Raw genomic sequence first — 18,586 nt, 5'->3', positions numbered from 1 at the left:
ATCATCTTGTTCCAGCCCCCTGCCATGGACACCTTCCATGAGACCAGATTGCTCCAGCCTGGCCTTGGACACTTCTCTGGGCAACCTGTGCCAGGGCCTCACCACCCTCACAGGGAGGAATTTTTTCCATATATCCAATCTAATCCACTCTCTGTCAGTGTGAAGCCATTCCCCTTGTCCTGGCACTCCCTTGTGAAAAGTCTCTCCCTGTGTTTCCTGTCAGCTCCTTTGGGTACTGGGGGGCTGCAATTAGGTCACCCCAAGGCTTCTCTTCTCCAGGCTGAACCATCCCAATTCCCTCACCCTTTCCTCCCAGCACAGCTGCTCCATCCCTTTGATCATCTGGACTGGTTCCAGCTCCTTCTGGATTGCCCCTCAGGGCTGGGGACAGCTGTGCAGGTGGGATCCCACTTGAGGGATCAGAATCCCCCATTTCTGCTGCCCACGCTGTGGGGTCAGCCCAGGGCACAGGGCATGTCCAACCTCTCACCCACAGCTCTCCCAAATCCCTCTCCCTGCAGCTGATCTGTTGGAAGAGAGTTGGGTTTTAATCTGTAATTCTGCAGCTGCTGAATTGCAGCCACCACTTTCTTCTTTACCTCAGGTTCCAAGTTTAGGGAAGTGAACTCAGGGGGTTTCAGCCTCTTGCTTAGGACTCCCCAAGTTATTTCCTATTGGAAATGAGGAACAGTGGTGGAGCGAACTTAAGTCAGCTAACGGTAAATTTCCTTTCCTGGGGTACCTTTTATGGTCTTTAGAGGCTCTTTGTGAAATACCAGTTGAAAACTTACAAATTAGGGGCAAATATTGCCTCGTGCTTAGGCTGCTGCAAGTGCTGTGGTTCTGTGGGAGCTGATTGCATCCTTTTAGGAGGTTTTTAGTAATTCTTAGATGGTTCCCAAACATGGCAGAAACTTGGTGATTGCACAAGTGTTGAATGTGCAGGGAGTGATGCAAGTCTGAGAAAAGAGGATTTAAGAACATAGGTGTTTCATAAATAAGAAAGAAGTTGATCATCTTAAAGGAAAAACCCTCAAAAAGTTGAATTATGATTCAGTGAATGTTGGGAATCCTCTGGTTTCTCACTTCTCAGGTGAATCATGTCTCTAAATAGGAGCAGGCTCACAATATTAGCTGCAGTTTTGTCCTGTCAGCGTGTTACTGGAGACTCCAATCAGAGCAGGCAGGAAAGCTGCCAGGGGAGTTTAAATAGATATCATTCCAGCCATGGGGCTGGAGGTCACAGGATAAGCTGGACAAATCCTCATTTTGAGTGTTAAATATCTTGATATAAGTGAAAAGACCACTATCAGGCTATTCTGTATGTAATACATTTTCTTATCTTGATGTAGACTGAAACTGAGTCCTTAAAACATTTTTTTTGGATTATAGATTATATGCTTGTGTATCTCCCAGGTCATAAACCTGAGCTTTATTTCTTAGATTTTAATCAATGACATCAATTATTTTATAGTTTCTAATCAGTTTCTAGTTTTTCCTCCTGTAACATCAGAGGGTTTTTTTAAATATACACGCCCAGAGAAAGTTGTTGAACTTTCATCCTTAGAGATTTCCAAGCCCTGCCTGGACAAAACCCTCTGGAAGCTGGTTTGAGTTCAGCCTTGACCCAGTTTCAAGCACAAGGGTGAACCAAGTGACCTCCTGAGATACTTTCCAACCTGATAGATTCTATAAAATATTTCTGTTCAGCTTGAATTTTGTGAAGTCTTGTTTCGATGAAGTCCTAAATCTACCTGACAGTGTCCTACAGAGGAAAAAAACCAGAAGGACAAAAATAGAAACTAGGAAGTTGTTCAGTGTGAGATGAAGCATCTCTAATGAAATGTGAAAGAAAAAAAATAAGAGGGGACTACTTTGAATCCTGTTTACTTGACTTGTAACAGTTTCAGGCTTTCTGGCTGCTGGCACTGTGGCAGGAATGAGTAAAACAACCCTCACCCCTTTGCTCTGCTCAAGGGAACTCAGCCCACTGTCTCCTTTCATAAAATAAGTAAGGCATTCAGTTCTTTAGTACTCAAGAAAATGAAATCAGATTCAAAAAATGGGCCTCAGAAGGGATGACAAGGCTGAGAATGAAAAAGAACACAGCATTACCAAGTAATGTGATGAGGTGAGGCATGAAGTGTCTATTGAATTCTCTAAATTAGGATTATTGTACAACTCCTGCTTTGAGGTAGGAGTGGGGAGGGCTTTTCTGTATTTAAAAACCCAGATGTTACTAATATCTGTCATTCAAAAAGTGTCACTATCTTCTGAAAATTGAACGTGTCCTTGGTTAGGTTGTGAAGTCATACATTGCTATAAATCATTTGCTCTATGGGAGGTCTAATGAGTGCAGAGCTCTCATGACATCTCCATCACTTAGTTATTAATTATTATTAAAATAATCCTGCTCTGTTCTGGTCCAAGAAGAAGTTCTAAGTACTGTGAGCATACAGAAAGCTGGTGGAGGAAGGGTAGGACAAGTGTGGCATTTTCAGACAGCAGAGCTGTTTCTGCCCACTGACTTTGGTTATTTCCAAGCCTGATGTAAAGCAGACCTGCCCAGCTGGGGTTTTTAGGGCCTCCTTCAGGGCTCCTCTTTGCCTGATGGTTTCCTAGTTTGAGTTTCTGTATAGAAAAGAAAGTTCTGTGGGTTAATTCTAATTAAGACTTTCAATTCTTAGTAATTTAAAACCAAGTTATTTCTTAATTTGTTCCATTCCTTGAAGCAGGTGCTTTTTCTATAAGTTGTACTTAGTCTGAATTATTGTGAATGTCCATGTGATATTTGCAGTATTGAAGAACTACAAAAAGCATCTTTAACATTTAATTTTCATATGAAAAGGTCATTTACATAATGAGACAATGAAGCCTTTGGGCAAAGATGAATGTAGAAGAAAAATCCATTAAGGTAGATTCTGCCTAAGAGTTTGAAAGGGCCTAATTCACCAAACTTTGAATGCTGGATTATTGCTAGCACTTACTGGAATAAAATTCCCTGCTTGCCTAAAAAGAGTGGCAAAATCCTAATGCACATTTTCTTTTGTGATTTCTTCAGGGACACCTTACCTTTGTTAGTGATGACTCCATATCTCATAGGCTGTATAGCTTTAATGTTTGCAGCTGAGCTGTCTAATAGTAGTTTTCATTTCTTTTTTTATCTAATGAATTTGAACACCTCTGAGAAATGGGGATTTTTATGGGGTTGTATTTACAGCTGAGCAGGGCTGACATGGTCCCTGCAGGTGGGGCTTGTGTGGAAAGTGCATCACTTTGAAATGCTGCTTTATTAAACTGGTGTGGAATCTCTTCTGCATTTCTGATTTGCAATGGCTGTAAACGGAGTTCAGATCTTGGTTTGACACTAAATGTGTCTGCATGTGAGTTTTGTAGTAGTTCACCAAATCTGCTTAAAAACTGATGCGAGTTATAATCAATCAGAATTTTTCTATGTAGCCTATTAATTGATTCATTAGAATTAAAGGAAATTCCTTAGTTATTTTAGTGTGTTACTGGCATGTACCTAAGTCCTAGAGATGTGAGACTCTCAATTTAATAATCTAAAATTTTACAAAACCATTTTTCTTATAAAAATAAGGTAACATTTGCAGCAGGGCCTTTATTTGGTGTTGAATAAAAGGAGCTGGCTGAGAAAGGTTTGGACAAGGGCTAACCAGACAGTTTGTAGTGCCCAGGGTTTATTTCCCATATCAGTGTTATTTAGTTTGGGACTGATGCAAGCCCTGAAATGGTTCCTCACTGAATCATTGCCTCCCCTGGGCTCAGCTGTCACAGGTGGGGTGACCTGGCAGATGCAGTGACAGCCCTGATTTCCTTTTAACCTGTCCCAACCCAGGACAGGCCTCTCCCATCCCATGGAAATGTGGTTTTGAGGTGACCTGTGCTTCCCCTGGGTGTGTTTGGGGCAAAGCAAGGCATTAATGGTGGTGTTCATGAAGTGTCCGGGTTCCTGTGCCCAGCCCCAGGAGTTCTGTGCCAAGCAGAGTTCCTGGGGCAGGGATGCTCCTGGAAAAGCAGCAGGGTCAGCCCTCCCTGGTGGTGGGAACACTGGGCAGGCTGAGATGGGCAGAAAGGACGTGTGGCTGTGTCACACACTGTGGTTCTGACTTTTGGAGTGGTTTTAAATAGTCCCTGAGACAGTCTGTACCTTACAAAGGGCTCTGACTTCCTCTGCTCAGAGCTGCAGCCACAGGGCCAGGCAGGGGCAGCTGCTCTGAGCCAGCCACGGCTTCCAGCAGCAGCTACAAAGGCAAAAGGAATCTCTAACATTTATTTTAGTGATTTTTTTTAAATCTCCAAATCTTTTGAAGCTGTTTCACTTAGTTTAGAGTCTGAATTGGGCCCACAAGCTATGAGAGGCAATGTCACTGGGCCAAAATAAGAGAGAATTATATTCTGTATAAAAATGTAGGCTTCATCCTTTGCAAATAAAACCTACTACAAGCCCTTTGGAACTCTTCCTCAAAACCAGTGATTTTATTCACATGGTGTCTTTCTTTTTGTCAGCTGGTCTTTCAGGCGCGCCGCCCCCCCCCCAGCCACGGCTTCCAGCAGCAGCTACAAAGGCAAAAGGAATCTCTAACATTTATTTCAGTGATTTTTTTTAAATCTCCAAATCTTTTTGAAGCTGTTTCACTTAGTTTAGAGTCTGAATTGGGCCCACAAGCTATGAGAGGCAATGTCACTGGGCCAAAATAAGAGAGAATTATATTCTGTATAAAAATGTAGGCTTCATCCTTTGCAAATAAAACCTACTACAAGCCCTTTGGAACTCTTCCTCAAAACCAGTGATTTTATTCACATGGTGTCTTTCTTTTTGTCAGCTGGTCTTTCAGTTGTCATCCACTCACAGTTTAATTTCATGTTAAGTGTTTAATATAGAATGGATGCTTATGTTTCTTTTGTGTTTGAATAGATGTTCCTTATCTCAAATCTGGTGACAATGGCAGTGCTCAGGGTTTGTGACAGATTCCTGAGCTGAAATATTTTAACAGGAATTTCTATCTGATTTGAGCTTGCCCTCTTCCAGTTGGAACCCATTGCTACCACCACAGTTCCTGATGAAGAGTCCTTCCTTCTCCAGCTTCCTTGTGAGCTCCATTCAGATGCTGGAATTGTTTCAGATGATTAATTTTACTCCACTAGTTTGCAAAATTTGTTCTTTTAAAATTCTGAGACCTTGAATGAAATAAAGAAGTGGAAGAAACCCAGAGAGCCCTAAACAGAACAGGAAGTACCAGATTGAATAAGTCTGTGGATGTGGGGGAAAAAGAACTGAAAGTATTGGGATAGTAATTATGAGAACTTGAGTTTTGCAGATTGAATTTGTTCTAAAAATGAACTTGAATGTGGCATCATGAATGTATTTTGGGCTGAAGAAGCACTTCTTTTCAATCCCTGTTTCTAGCTGTTAGGTATTATCCAGAAGCAAAATCTTACTCTGGAAATTTCCTAGTCTTGTCAAGATTTCTAGCACGTTTTCCCTCGCAATGTGGTACAGTTAAGTCCCAGATTTCAGTTTAAAAATTGAAAAAGTGGATTTGCACTTTGTACAGCTGAAACAGGAGTGCTTTGGGATGAATGAGCAGCAGTTGGTGCAGTCAGGGCAGCCTGGTCTGTGTTGTGCCAGGATTTAGGGAGGGTTGTAATCAGTGGAACAGTAATGGCAGAACTTTTTGGTCCCTGTTTTCCAATCCTGCAGCTAACAACGTGATTTGTCTTTGCCTAAAGAATGATAATTGATCTTTTTGCCATTAAGCAATTCCCCATTTATTTTGTTGCCTGCAATTCAGCGTTGTCTTCTGATCACCTTGGTTAAAGAACTGTGGTGTAAATGTGTTGTGAGAACTAATGTTATTTTTAAATTAATGAGTAGATTGCAGCATTGATAGGGCAGAGCAGGAAGAAACCACAACATGCACTAATTCCAGTGCAGAACACAGGATAAATATCTGCAGAGGCCACAGTGTTACAGGAATAGAGGTTAAAAAGCAGAATAGAAAATGTTTGATAAATATAGAATCATAAAATGTTCATAATTTATTATGCAAATGTACTGCTGCTAATAGAGACTGTAATGTCCTTGAGGATATCTTGTGAGTCTCTCCAGGGATTCAGGGAGAGATCCCAGCTGCTGCCTCTCTTCAGGGCACTGGGGCTCTTTGGTGAGAAGTCATTGTGACACCTTTTCTGTTCCTGTGGAACAACGGGCAGGGTGTTCACAGCAATCTCTGGAATTGGAGCCATCCCACCCATCCAGGCTGCTCAGGAGACTGGAGCTGCTTCCGTGCAGCTGTTCCAGGGTGGCTCTGAATGTGCTGTTTCATCCTTCCCATGGAGAGCCTTAGGAGTAATGTGCAGTAATGCTGAATATCTGCACTGTGAAAAACGCCAATCACTTGTTTTTAACATTTTAAAAGTTTAATAGTAATAAAATGGTTATAAAAGTAATAATACAATTAGAGTAACAATAATTTGGACAATTTGAATTAGGACAATAGAGACAAAGAGTTACAGATGTCTGGGTACCTCTTTCTGGGCAGCAAAAATAGAACCCACGTTAACAGAGGTTTAACCCTTAAAAACAATAACCTGTTGCATATTCATACACCTCATAGATGATGCATAAATTCCATTCAAATACAGGATTCTGTCTGGTCAGTGCCATCTTCTTCCTCTGAATCCTAACAGCGCCTTCGAGGCGGGAAGAAGTTGGTTTCTTCTGATAAGAGGGCAATAAATTCTCTTTCTCTGAAAGATTCAGGTGTCCTGTGGCTGCTATCTCGCTGCCAGTCCTTTCTTAAAAAAATAAATATCCTACATAGCACAGTTTCTATTTTAACATTTTTTATAACCTAAAACTATATTTAACATGCTGCTTAAGAGAATTAATGCAGCATTACTTTCTAACCCAACACATATAATATTCATTTGAATATTTGCAAAAAGCCAATCACAAAATACGCATTTTTCACATGCACGGAGATATTCTCTAATGTAAAACTAGCATGGCATCTTCCAGGATAATCCTAAATATGAATCCTGGGATGTTAATTGAGGAATCTATAAACAGGAGATGCAGCAGTGGGGATGGAGTTTGGAAATAGTAATGCTAATTGTTTGCTATTGTCTGTTAAAAAATAAAGCTCTGATTCAGTTCTTGGTGTTCTACCAACCATGTAATGGGGTCCCAGAACTAAGCACGTGGTGGTTTTTATTTTATTTCTTCACTCCCTAGTGCAGTGGCTGTGTTTATGATTGTGCTGGTGTTTTTCAACCTTTCACAGGCTGGATATCAAGCTTGTCATTATGTCTTTGTAACACAGGAGTGGGACAGGAGACAGAAATTTAGGACCTGACACTGAAACATTCCCTTTACAGCTGGGTTTGAGGTGATATTTTAGACAGATGTGTCCCCAAGAGTTGGGAATAGGAAGGCTGGAAGCAGAGAGCCTTTTCTTGGCCATATGAATCCACACGTGTGGAGGGTTTGTGCCAGAGCACTTGACTTGCAAGTGAGTCATATTTTTCCTCTGACTTCAGAAATTAAGATGTAGCAATGTATAAATATTATCTGAATCTTTTATTATTCGTGTCACAGTATGTAAGTGCTGTGCTTTACTAGAGTTGGCTCTTTTAGCTGCCAGAGGCCAACACTGGAGTGAATATTTGATCAAAACTATGCCAGCAATCCCAAATTAGAGCTCCTTCCTTGCCTCTCATCCTCACTGCCTTCCTGTGTAGAAGTTGTAGCTTCTGTTTAACTTTCAGGCTTAGACTATAATTTTTTATTTAAAGAACAATTCATATTACAGCTGCATTCAGTATCTTTGGCACTGTTGGGAGACAGGATATGAAATATTTGTTATATTTCAATTTATTTTGTAGCACAGTCCTTATGTGGTGTTTGCATTTACATAGTTGGCACTTGCTTTTCATTTTAGCAGGGTGTTTATTTCTTGGGAATGAGTTTTATATTGTAATTTTGTGAATCTTAACAAGCATAAATGTCTCGATGATTTTCATGGTGGTAATAAAGCAGAAGCAGCTTTTTTGAATTGTGACAGAAGCTGCTCTGCTCACCTATAACAACACAAACTTTCAGTGTGTTTGCCAGGAAAACTGATGAAGGGACAGCTCAGAAAAGCAGAGTTAAATTTCTAATCTAAACAGGACTAAACATTAATTCTAAATGCTGGAAAAATTGAGAGCTAAAACATTCACCTGGGAAATCATGGACAAACCACAACTCTGCAGGTGCATCAGAGGAAAACAGCAGAGGAAAGGGAGAGCAAATATTGGGAACTCAGGGGAAGATGGGCATCCCACACTCCTGATTCATTTTTAGTCCATGTTATCTCTTGGAGGGTAGTTCAGGGTTCTCAGTGCTGCTGCTCAAGATGAGGTGTGCTCTGTTTAAAACCATTTGAAACCATTTAAAACCATTTAAAACTTGTCCCCCTTTTCCCAGCCAGCAGAGGACAGGAGCCTGTGGGTGGGAAAAGTGACACCCTGGGATGATCCACAGCTGGGAATTGCTCCTGGAGAATGAGTTCACCAGTTCTTTACTTGATAACAGGAATCCCTATTTGTCCCTAATATATAATGTTGCAGTTGGTTGTGCTTAAATTTGCAGTTGTAAAAATGCTAAAATAGATTTTTGCTGATATGCAAAGTTTTGTGAATTTTCAGGTTCTTTCAGGTTTATCCCATGGCTCATATGGATTGACCAGGGAGCTCCTTTAATTCCTGAGAATGTAAAATATGGCCAACAAGATTTCCATGCTCAGATAGTGGGAGGATGATGATGATGATGATTATTATTATTTCTTCACTGGCTGTTATGTACCAGTTGCTCTCCACACTGGCCTTACTGGGAGAGTTAATCCAACCAGCAACGTGCCCTGATGGAGATAGAGAGGGATAAACCAGGCTGGGAATGCTGGCATTCTTTTGGGAATGGGAACTGTGAGGAGGAAGCTCTTTGAAGATTAAAAGCATCACATAAATGCTAAGTATTCATGTTACAGAAAATTGGCAAATCTTATTGTAATGACTAAATCTGCTTGCACTGCCTGCACAGGAGATGTTAAACCTTTGATATGCATTAGGGGAAGGTCTGATGGAAGCAGGGAAAGCTTTATCCACAGGGTGAGCCACTGCTACCAGAAACAAAGAATAGGTGGGAGGAGAAAAATACAGCTGGATTGAAAAATTCCATTTTTTTTAATATCCCCAAACCGTGGTGTTGTTATCCTTAAATTCCTGTTCCTGGTAAATGTGTGAAGCCTTTGTGGAGGTGCCCTGTGTACACTGAGTGGTTCCATTTCTGATACTCCACTCATGAAAGATTCCTTAGGAGTGGATTCATTTTTCCATTAGGGAAGGCAGGAATTTTTAGTCTGTGTTTTCTCCCAAAATATTCCCAAATGGGTTCCTTTTTAGCAAGAGTGTGTGGGTGTGGAGGTTGACTTTTTAGTCAGAGCTGGTTCATTTATCTCAATTGTGTTTTGCAGTTGGTTCCTCCAATTTGGGGTTGTTCCCAAACACACTTTACTTTCACTTGCACATTTTACCTCTTTGAAGCTTTTTAGTAATTGCTTTGGTTCTTGACAACTTCATAACCACAGCCATTAAGTCACAATAAAGACTAATGAAAAAAGTAATAAAATTTCCATGTATAACTAGGATGAAGATTCCTAAGGGAAATATTGAGCGAGTGATTACAGGGAAGATAATTGTCTGGTTAGAGAATTATATGCTCTGTGAGTTTGATATTGAACCTCAAAAATTGTCGCTTAAAAATCAAAATATTAGAATTATGAAAAAAACTGAGCTGGAAGTGAGGAAGAACTTGAGACAGGTGATTTTTTTTCTTGCTTTCTGAAAGATGAGCAAGTTGTCAGTTTTATTAGAATTCAAGTTTGGTTATTTTTAGTAAAGAATAAATGCAATGTTATGCTGATGGTTGCAAATTATTGCCTGCTTTGTGTTCTTGTGATGTGCAGGGCTGGTGGGATTTTGTTTTTTAAGGCACAGAATTAGCAAGCTGCTTTGCACCCAGTAGTGACATTGGAAATTCAGATTTTGGGATGTGTTTGGAGAGTATTTGGGGCATTTTGATGCTCCCATTTCTGGGGGAAATCACCAGTGCTTCAGTCAGAAGAGCTGGAAAGGTTCTTGACCCTTCACCTTGCCTGACCTTTTTATCCTGTGTTTTCTCTTCCTGCTTATGCAATGTTTTGTTTCCTGTTTTGACTTTCAGCACTGTCAATACATCGTGGTTTTCTCCCTTGGCTGGGCTGGTTTGGGTTTTGTGCTGGCAACCTGTGAACCAGAATAAATCCTTTATTTTCACGTAGTCAAATGAAGTATTTCAGGCTCTTGGGACAAAGATCAGCTTTTTGCTGTGGTTACTGCTGCTCCTCCTAATGGCACTGATGGTTTGCAGGGAGCTTTTGTGATTCTGGAGCTGTTTCTGTGTCCAATTAGTTCTACCTGATGTTAATTGGTCAGTTTATAGTAGCCAGGACAGATTAATTCCACTTTCCCCTCAGTTAGACACTTGGAGTTCTGCCCTTTTCACTGATTAAATCAGCTTTTTAGTAGTAGCTTGTAGTGCTTTTACACAATATCTTAGCTCATTTATCACACATCTGTCTGATGCAGGCTGGAATTTATATCCATTTCAGAGCTGAGACAAGACATGGAGAGGTTAAGTGTCTCTTGCCTGCGTGTCTCAGGCAGTACTGAGAGTTCAGATGCTTTTATTTGTCACCTTTGCTCCATCAGACAAGTGGCTGCTGTGGAAAGCTGTGCTTTGGCTCTCAGCATTTTGCATCAGTGTGCTTTAATTTTGAAGGATATGGGGAAAAGTGTTGTAAGGGAAGGTGTTTTTGTGGCTGGCCTGACTTTGCAAATAAATATTAATAGGAATTTTAAATACATTTATTGTGCTTGCTCTTGGTGCATATATCACAGGTGAGGTGTATAATAATTTTTTTCTAAGCTGTAATAACTCCACTAGGCCTGACCAACCACTCCTTTTAACCTTTAAGCAGAGACTGTGGAGTGTGGAAATTTTTATATTCCTTATGTTCAATAGTTACATCATCAATAATATGTATAATTGAGGAAGATTCTAAGTTCCTTCTTACAGTATTTGAATAAAACACTTTATTGAGGTAATTTTTGCAAACCTTAGCTCAGATTCAGAGGCCTCTGAGGAAGTATCACAGAATATGCAGTGTAGGTACTTTAAGTAGTGAGGAATTGGCTTTGATGTAACCATTTTCTCCTCTCTCTTTTTCCAAAACAGGACGTGAAAAAGCAAAAATATCAATAATACTTGTATTTAGCCATGCAGTTACATTTTTATGATGACTCTTAATAATTTTCACTAGCAGCCTGATAACAGCAGAGCAGCTTTTGCTGAGGCAGGTATTTGCTGCCCAGTTTTCGTTGTCAAAAATTGTCCTTTGAGTGGGATTTTTGGAGGGGACAGAGGTGGTGCCATACCCCAAACCCTACATTGCTCACAGGGTATTTTAGATGGGGGGTGGAAAGAAAAAAAAAGTCTGAAGTGCATAGAGGTTCTAAAATGAATGGAGAATGTGGCAGCAAAACTTGCAAAGCTCCACTGGAAGGGTTGGTTTCCTCCAGCTTGGTTTGAGCAGTTTTATTGGGATGGCAAAACAAGGTTTAAGTCTAGACTTGGATTTGCATAATCTGAGCTTCAGATACAGTTTTAGTCCAAAAGGAAAAGTCCAGGATGCCTTGGTGACAAATATGTGAAAGCAGAGCAGAACAAGGTGGTTTCCAGCAGGGGCCAGGTTTGGAAGGCACTACACATTTCATTACCTGGATAGATGGGAATTAAAACAAAAAATGTGGAATAGTACATCCATATAAACAGCCTGAAGTTTAAGTAACACTGGGAAACTAAAAATACCCTCAGCAGTTGGTGAGCTGAAGGTTTGTTACAATTACTGTGAGCAGGGTGACATTTTTAGCTGAGGTTGCGTGGTTTCATTTAAACTTTATTAAACAAACTGGAGCTGGAATATTCCCTGGAGAGCTGGATGCAGCACTAATCTCCTGTTCAAGTGTCTGCAGCTTTGCTGGAAACCCTCCAGCTGAGGTGGCACAGGAGCTTTGTGTTAGCAGAGTTACCACAGGCACGGTGACAGGCTGGGACTTGGTTTCGCTGGTGGTGTTTGGAAGTGGGCAGGTGGATTTTGAAGGATTATCACACAGTATCTAAGTATTGAAACTTGCTTTTGTTACCTGGTGGTGTTTGGAAGTGGGCAGGTGGATTTTTAAGCATTATCACACAGTATCTAAGTACTGAAACTTGGTTTTGTTCCCTTGAATCAGCCTCACAGTGAAAAGGTCACTTGTGTGCTCTGGAGGTGCAAAGAATGAGATGTGCAGTTCCATTTGAGTCACTTTCCCTGCAGTAATATTGAGGTAGTGGCACCTGTTAGTGGCAGGTGGGATGTGAAGATGCTTTTTGCTGTGCTCACTACCTCAGACTCCTCCTGGGAAGTTGTCAGGGTCTGTTTTCCCCTGTCAGGCTGTGAATCCAACAAGGCTGCGCCCCATAGTGTGGTGGCTGTCTCCTGTGTCTAATGACAGCAGCCTGTGAACGCTCCTCTCAGAGGTGTTTGTAGACAACTGGCTCCTGGAAGTGTTTGGGGAATCTGTGCCTTTGGAAAAAGTGAATATTCCTAATGAAAGGACTTCAGTCAGTGGAGGAAACAGTGCAGGAGACAGGCTGGTGTCTAAAGGCAGGATGAAAAACCCCTCTGTGTTCTGTGGTGCTTCCTGTGTGTTGGGCTCGTGGAACTGAGACAAAAAAGGCAGCTTCTGGGGATGGGAGTGTTCTAATTTCTAAAATTATTATAGTTATTATAGTAATAGATGTATTGCTTCCAGAAATGTTCCTTTAATAATTGAAGACTTAGTTTTATTTCCTCTCAAAATGCCATCGTGCTCTATCTCTGTTGAATAATTGGTGCTTTGGTGTTGGGATTTTGAATTCAAATATTTTGCCTTCCAGACTCATAGTAAACATTGATAATATCTTTGATTTATGCTCTGCTCATTTCAGTTGTACTTTCATGTGCATGGATCTAAATGCATAATGAACTTATCTTTACAAAGCTTTGCAGATGATTTTAAATGGGCAGCATCAGTCATTTTAATGGCTCCTGGGGAAGGAATGGAAGTAATTACCTTGCCTCTTATTCCATGACCTTTTTTGTAGTTTCTGTATGCAAACAATAATACTGAGTGGGCTCTGGCAATAATAATTTGCTTTTGAAATGTAACATGGACTGACAGTATCAACTTATCACCCCTGTTAAATACACTGATGGTGCAGTTCTTTTTGAAGGTCTCGGGAGTATTGCTGGATAAGTCTTGTTCCCAACCTTCTCCTCACCTTGGCTGGCAATCCAGTCACTCCCATGGATTATGGGAGGTACATTTATATGGGATTTTCCTACTCCTGAGCACTGCTTGGAGTGCACACTGGGCAGTCAGGGTGCTGTAAGCATCAGCTTAGCAAATGTTTGTGTAGAAACTTCTGCCAAATAACCTCAAACCAGACTGGATGAAATGGTGGAGAGATCAAAGAATTAAGAGAGGGAGAAGAAACCAGAGCACAGATTTCATTTTTTTGAAGATATGTGTGTATGAGCAGGCATAAAACTGCAAAAAATGAGAATAATTTCATCCCAGAACTGTTGTTGGATTTAGTTTAGGATCCAGGCTGTTTGCTTTGCTTTGCCCAAATTACAAAGTCAGGAACTTCTCTTTCTATGATCCCTGAGCAATCCCAACGCTCATTAAATGTGAGGAGTTGTCCCTGGTTGTGCTTAGAGGTGATTGGAGGTGAAGCACCTCCCTTCATCTCCTCCTGGTTTGGGATGCTAATTTGAAATCATGGAATTTAAACACCTTAGAAGCCAGGTAACAGAATGAGACCAACATTCTTCTGCCATGTAATTACAGCAGGCTCGTTTTAGTCAAACAAGATATGTGCTAATGATAATCACCACTGTGCTAATTGATAGCTCTGGTGCTGTGTGGGTCACACTTGAGCTTTATGTCTTAGATACTTTGATTTTTTTTTCTTTATGGTTAGATTGTGATGAAATATAACCCAATTTCTGTTTTTACACAATTGTTAAGTGGAGCCAACATCTGTTTCAGTGTTGACTCGGATTAAAATTAAGGAGGAATATTTTAATGTGATTTACTTTTAAGGATTGATTTTTGCTTTTGATGAATGAATTAACTGACAAGCAGAAGTTTTACTGAGTGCTGGATGAAGCCAGCCCTCAAATGCTGTTTTATTTTGGCTGACAAAAAGCTCCACAAGCCTTTGGCCATGGCAGTGTTGTTTGTGTCTGGCTTGTGATAGCAGGGTAAGGAAAATGCCTTGCTATAAATACAGTGACACAGCTCCCGTGTGCAGCATCATTTCCCTGGGCTGCTGCATGGTAAATTGCTTTTTCTGCACCATTCAGGAACTTCCAGGGGGTCCTGTGCCATTCCCTGCATCCTGGCTTTGGACAGAGGGCTTGTTTTGTTCCACGAGATCCTTCCCTTCTTAAACACTTTCTTAGAAAGTTGCTTTGTGCTTGTAAAATCTGCAGCAGCACTGCTTTCCAGGGAGCTCCCAGGCCAGGATGAGTGGGACGTCATCACATTTTCCACCTTTGCAGCAGTTGTGAACAAGTTTGAACAGGTGTAGCTGGCAAGCAGATTTTGGCTGTGCAAGGGGATCTTGGGGGAAGAATTACATGTACTCCAACATTTTCTTCCTGTTAAATCACACCTCACTGCACTGTCTCATGAACTTGTGGTGATGAAGTATTTTATTTGTTTTAATACAGAAAGGCAGACTGGTTAATAGATGAAACTGCTTGAAAGATGCTGCTCTTAGTAATATTCACCACTGTTGGTTGCAGATAATTTCCCTGGCTTGCATGCAATGCAAAATTGATCATAAAACTGCCTCATTTTCCTTTGTGTGACAAGAATGGTGCTGAATTTAGAACAAATTACAATCCACTATTGTAGTCAGAAAACTTAGCAGTGAGCTGTTGTTGCCATTGATGGTAACCACAGGTCTGCTTCCCTTCTCTCTTTTCAAGCAAGATTAGATGATTAGATCTCATTTTCCCACTCTTTAGGGGAAATCATGCATTTAATTTCTTGGTGTCTTTTTATTGTAAAGGTAAACATAAGGAGTAGAGGATTTTGAGATTCCTTGAGCTGTTATCTTTCTGTAACATCTTTATTGACCAAATTTTTTTTTCTTTCCTCTGTTCTCAGTTACAGACATAGAACTGAAGAGGCTCAAAGATGCTTTCAAGAGAACTTGTGGCCTCTCCTATTATATGACCCAGCAGTGCTTCATCAGGGAAGTTCTGGGTGATGGGGTCCCTCCCAAAGTTGCTGAGGTGAGCTGTGAATTGCTGCTTTCCTGGGAAGCCAAAGGCAGTGGATAAAGGGCAGCTGTTTCTGCTGTGCACACACAAATGTTTATGAGTTGATGGAATTGTTTCCCATTTTTTATACAACATCACAATGCACCTTCTCTGCCTGGAAATGGTTTTCCAGTCTTGGATCCTGGGTGGTCAGGGATGTGCTCCCAACCCTATTAATACCTGGTAGATGACTTTGAATTAAACCTAAATATCCAGATGTAAATTTGAGCAATTAAACGATTGGGAATTTGTAACAAGACCATAATAACAGATTTTATTTACTCCAGAGATGCCCTTGCTGTTGGTTCCTTTGAGATTCCATTGGCTGTTACTTTGTTTTCTAAAGATGAATCTTTACAAGCTCTTAAAAATAAATTTGTTCATAACAGATGTATGAATGAGCTGAAAAATAACCAGAATCAAAATTTGCAATATGGATATAAACATATATCTATCTAAAAAAAAATAGCAATACCATCCTACACATATGCATGTTTCAAAAGTTATTTTCTTTTGTAGAGTTGCCCCTTTCTTGAGAGAGATATCAAAATATTCTTGGTAGAGAGACAAAGATTAGGCAGACCTTTCAGATGAACTTGCTCCATGTCATTCCTAGTCACAGCCTCTATTTTTGGCACTCTCAGAGCTGCTGACCTCAGAGGATGGTGCAAGTCCCCCAGTTTTATTTAGATAATGTGAGTGCTGAAGTGTTGCATTGCTGAAGGTTTTACACTCTGGCAGAGTTCCTTTTCCTCAGCTTCATCTTTCCTCCATTCTTTTTCTCCCCTTTTTTCCTAAATTTTGGCAAAGAGGATGATACTACTTTACTTCTGTAAACAGTTGGCTTTTTATGTGGGTGTTTAAGGCTTAGCAGGAGAATTTGCAGTGGAAAAGGAGGGGTCTGATTTGCCCAGAGCTTATAGCCTGTCTTCAGCATGAATTTCTGAGTTTGAGAGTTGGTAACCCCTAAGATTAAAAAAAAAATGTATCTTTCACAATGTATAATTGGTTTGACATAGTATAAAATATTGAGAATTTTCTGTTCTGTGTTAACTTCCACCTTTATATCCCTTTCATGTCAGTATTAAGGGTTAACTTACTGATTTGGTCACAAATAGAGATTCTGGGATTCTGGCGTTTCAAATGTCTGCTGGTTGGTTTTTATTTATTTTTTTTTTAAATCTGTCCTTAAAGACACAATTTTGGTGATGATTCTCTCTTTTAACACTCATGATGGTTATAGAGCAGTTCTTGGTTTCCAGGTGGTGAAATAAAATTAATGGAAGACTCCTAATTGGTTTTTGATGGCTTCTCATCAGAACTCATCTCAAAATTTGAGTACAAATTATGATGTACTTGTAGCATTCATACTCAGTATCAAATCTGTGAGCTTGAAAGCTGTAAATTGGGCCAAAATTGGGATTTGATTCAAGGGATGCTTTGTAATTCCTGGCTTCAGGATGGGGAGAGGCAGGCAAAGTCATTAGGCAGCTAAAAACCCTGAGTTTTCAGCCTTTCAGTCACTAAACCAGATCATTTGGAGCCTTGGAGCTGGGCTGTGTGCTCTGCATGCTGGAAATAATGGGTTTTCATATCTGAGGCCTTCAGGAATGTGTTAAATTAAAAACACAGGAGTTTTAAACTGGACATGAAACAGAGAACTGAAACCAGTGGAACTTTAATCCAGCAATTTGGGTGATTGTCCTATACACAAAACATTTTTTAAATGTAATGTTCTGGGAGGCTCTCTTGGGAGAATGGGGTTGAAGATATTAATAAAAGGAAATTTAGAGATGTTTCTGTGGTGTTAAACTGCAGGAAAGCTGCTCAGGTGGTGGGAAGCAGGAGCACAGCTTTGGTTTTTCAATCTTGTTATGCTCTTCAGTTGTCCATGAAACAGAACATGTCAGGCTTAAATTTTTTTTTAAAAAGTACTCCGTGCCTTTTAATGATAGTGAATTGTACATTCTGAAATGCAGATTGCTGTCATTCTGCCTGGGTGCGGCTGTTTTAAGTGAAGCTGCAACAGCATTAAGTCATTTTGGAAGACACTAAATTGCATCACATTTTGATGGTGCATGTTATTAGAAGTTTCCAAATGCCACACCAACGTGAAAAAATGTGGAGAAATGATGTGTTACATGACTAAAACACTATTTTAGAAATGTTTATAAACTCTTCCCAAGGAATGATTGAGCAGCTAAACTCCAAGCAATGCCAGCTGCAATTCCATATATTAAATACTGATACATTGGACATTATCCATAAAATTCCTTTCCTCTGTTTATCTCATGAGCAATCCTTGTGTTGTGTTGAAACAATGTATAAATGTAATATTTGGTGCTCATCTGCTGTCACAGCTGAGATGTACAAAGTTCAGCAGAAGTGCATGGATAATTTATCTGCATATTTTAAAAAAACCCAATTATTCCAGTGGAATATGAAGGTAAATTGCTCACATGGGCAGTGTAGCCTTGAAGGCATTTGGTGAAGACAGAAGGATTAGAGATAAAAAGTGTGGAATTCAGATCTCTGCCTTGAAGCCTCTACAATTGTTGTGTCCAAATAAAGCACAAATTCAGTTTTAATAATTCAGCCCTTCAAGCATTTGTAAATGGATTAAAGTTGAGTAACAGAAGAGGCTGATCTGAGCCCCTGTGGAAATGGAAGTATTTGGGTAATGCTGTCTCAGGGTGGGATGGGAGTGAGGCTCAGGCTGTTCTGTGGAGAATGAGATCCTGCTGTGCATGCATTGACATTGCCATGCCTGCAGACAGATTTTAATAGTCCAGAGGGATGGATGGACAGACAGACAAAGAGAAGGTTTCTGCAGGGGGCACAGCACTGCTGAGGTGTCTGCAGGAGCAGCAGTAAATCTGGTGTAGCCACTCTGTGGTAGGTGTTCCCTTGTCACCTTCCTGCCACCGCAGCACTGGGAGGCTTGGCCAGGTCTGACCTTGCCAGGCTCAGGACTGGTTTTATTTGGGCACTCCCAGTCCTGGCTTAATTCTGACTCATAGTGGAAAGCACCCTGTGGTGGAGCAGTGACTCCCAGGGCTCTG

The 18,586-nt window shown here is 40.6% G+C and overlaps 1 protein-coding gene across 1 annotated transcript in view; it reads left to right on the top strand.

Annotated features, from left to right (window-relative positions):
- The first annotated feature begins 15,374 nt into the window (after window positions 1-15,374).
- The window catches only part of USP32 (ubiquitin specific peptidase 32), a 42,802-nt gene continuing 39,590 nt past the window's right edge, over window positions 15,375-18,586 (top strand). Inside the window, exon 1 of the mRNA XM_031059808.1 lies at window positions 15,375-15,497. Within this exon, the coding sequence (XP_030915668.1) occupies window positions 15,435-15,497 (63 nt within the window). The 5' untranslated portion in view covers window positions 15,375-15,434. The remainder of the gene's footprint in view (window positions 15,498-18,586) is intronic.

This window comes from Geospiza fortis, unplaced genomic scaffold (genome assembly GCF_000277835.1).
Source record: "Geospiza fortis unplaced genomic scaffold, GeoFor_1.0 scaffold538, whole genome shotgun sequence".
Lineage (NCBI taxonomy): Eukaryota > Metazoa > Chordata > Aves > Passeriformes > Thraupidae > Geospiza > Geospiza fortis.
This window is presented reverse-complemented; position numbering and strand designations above follow the sequence as displayed.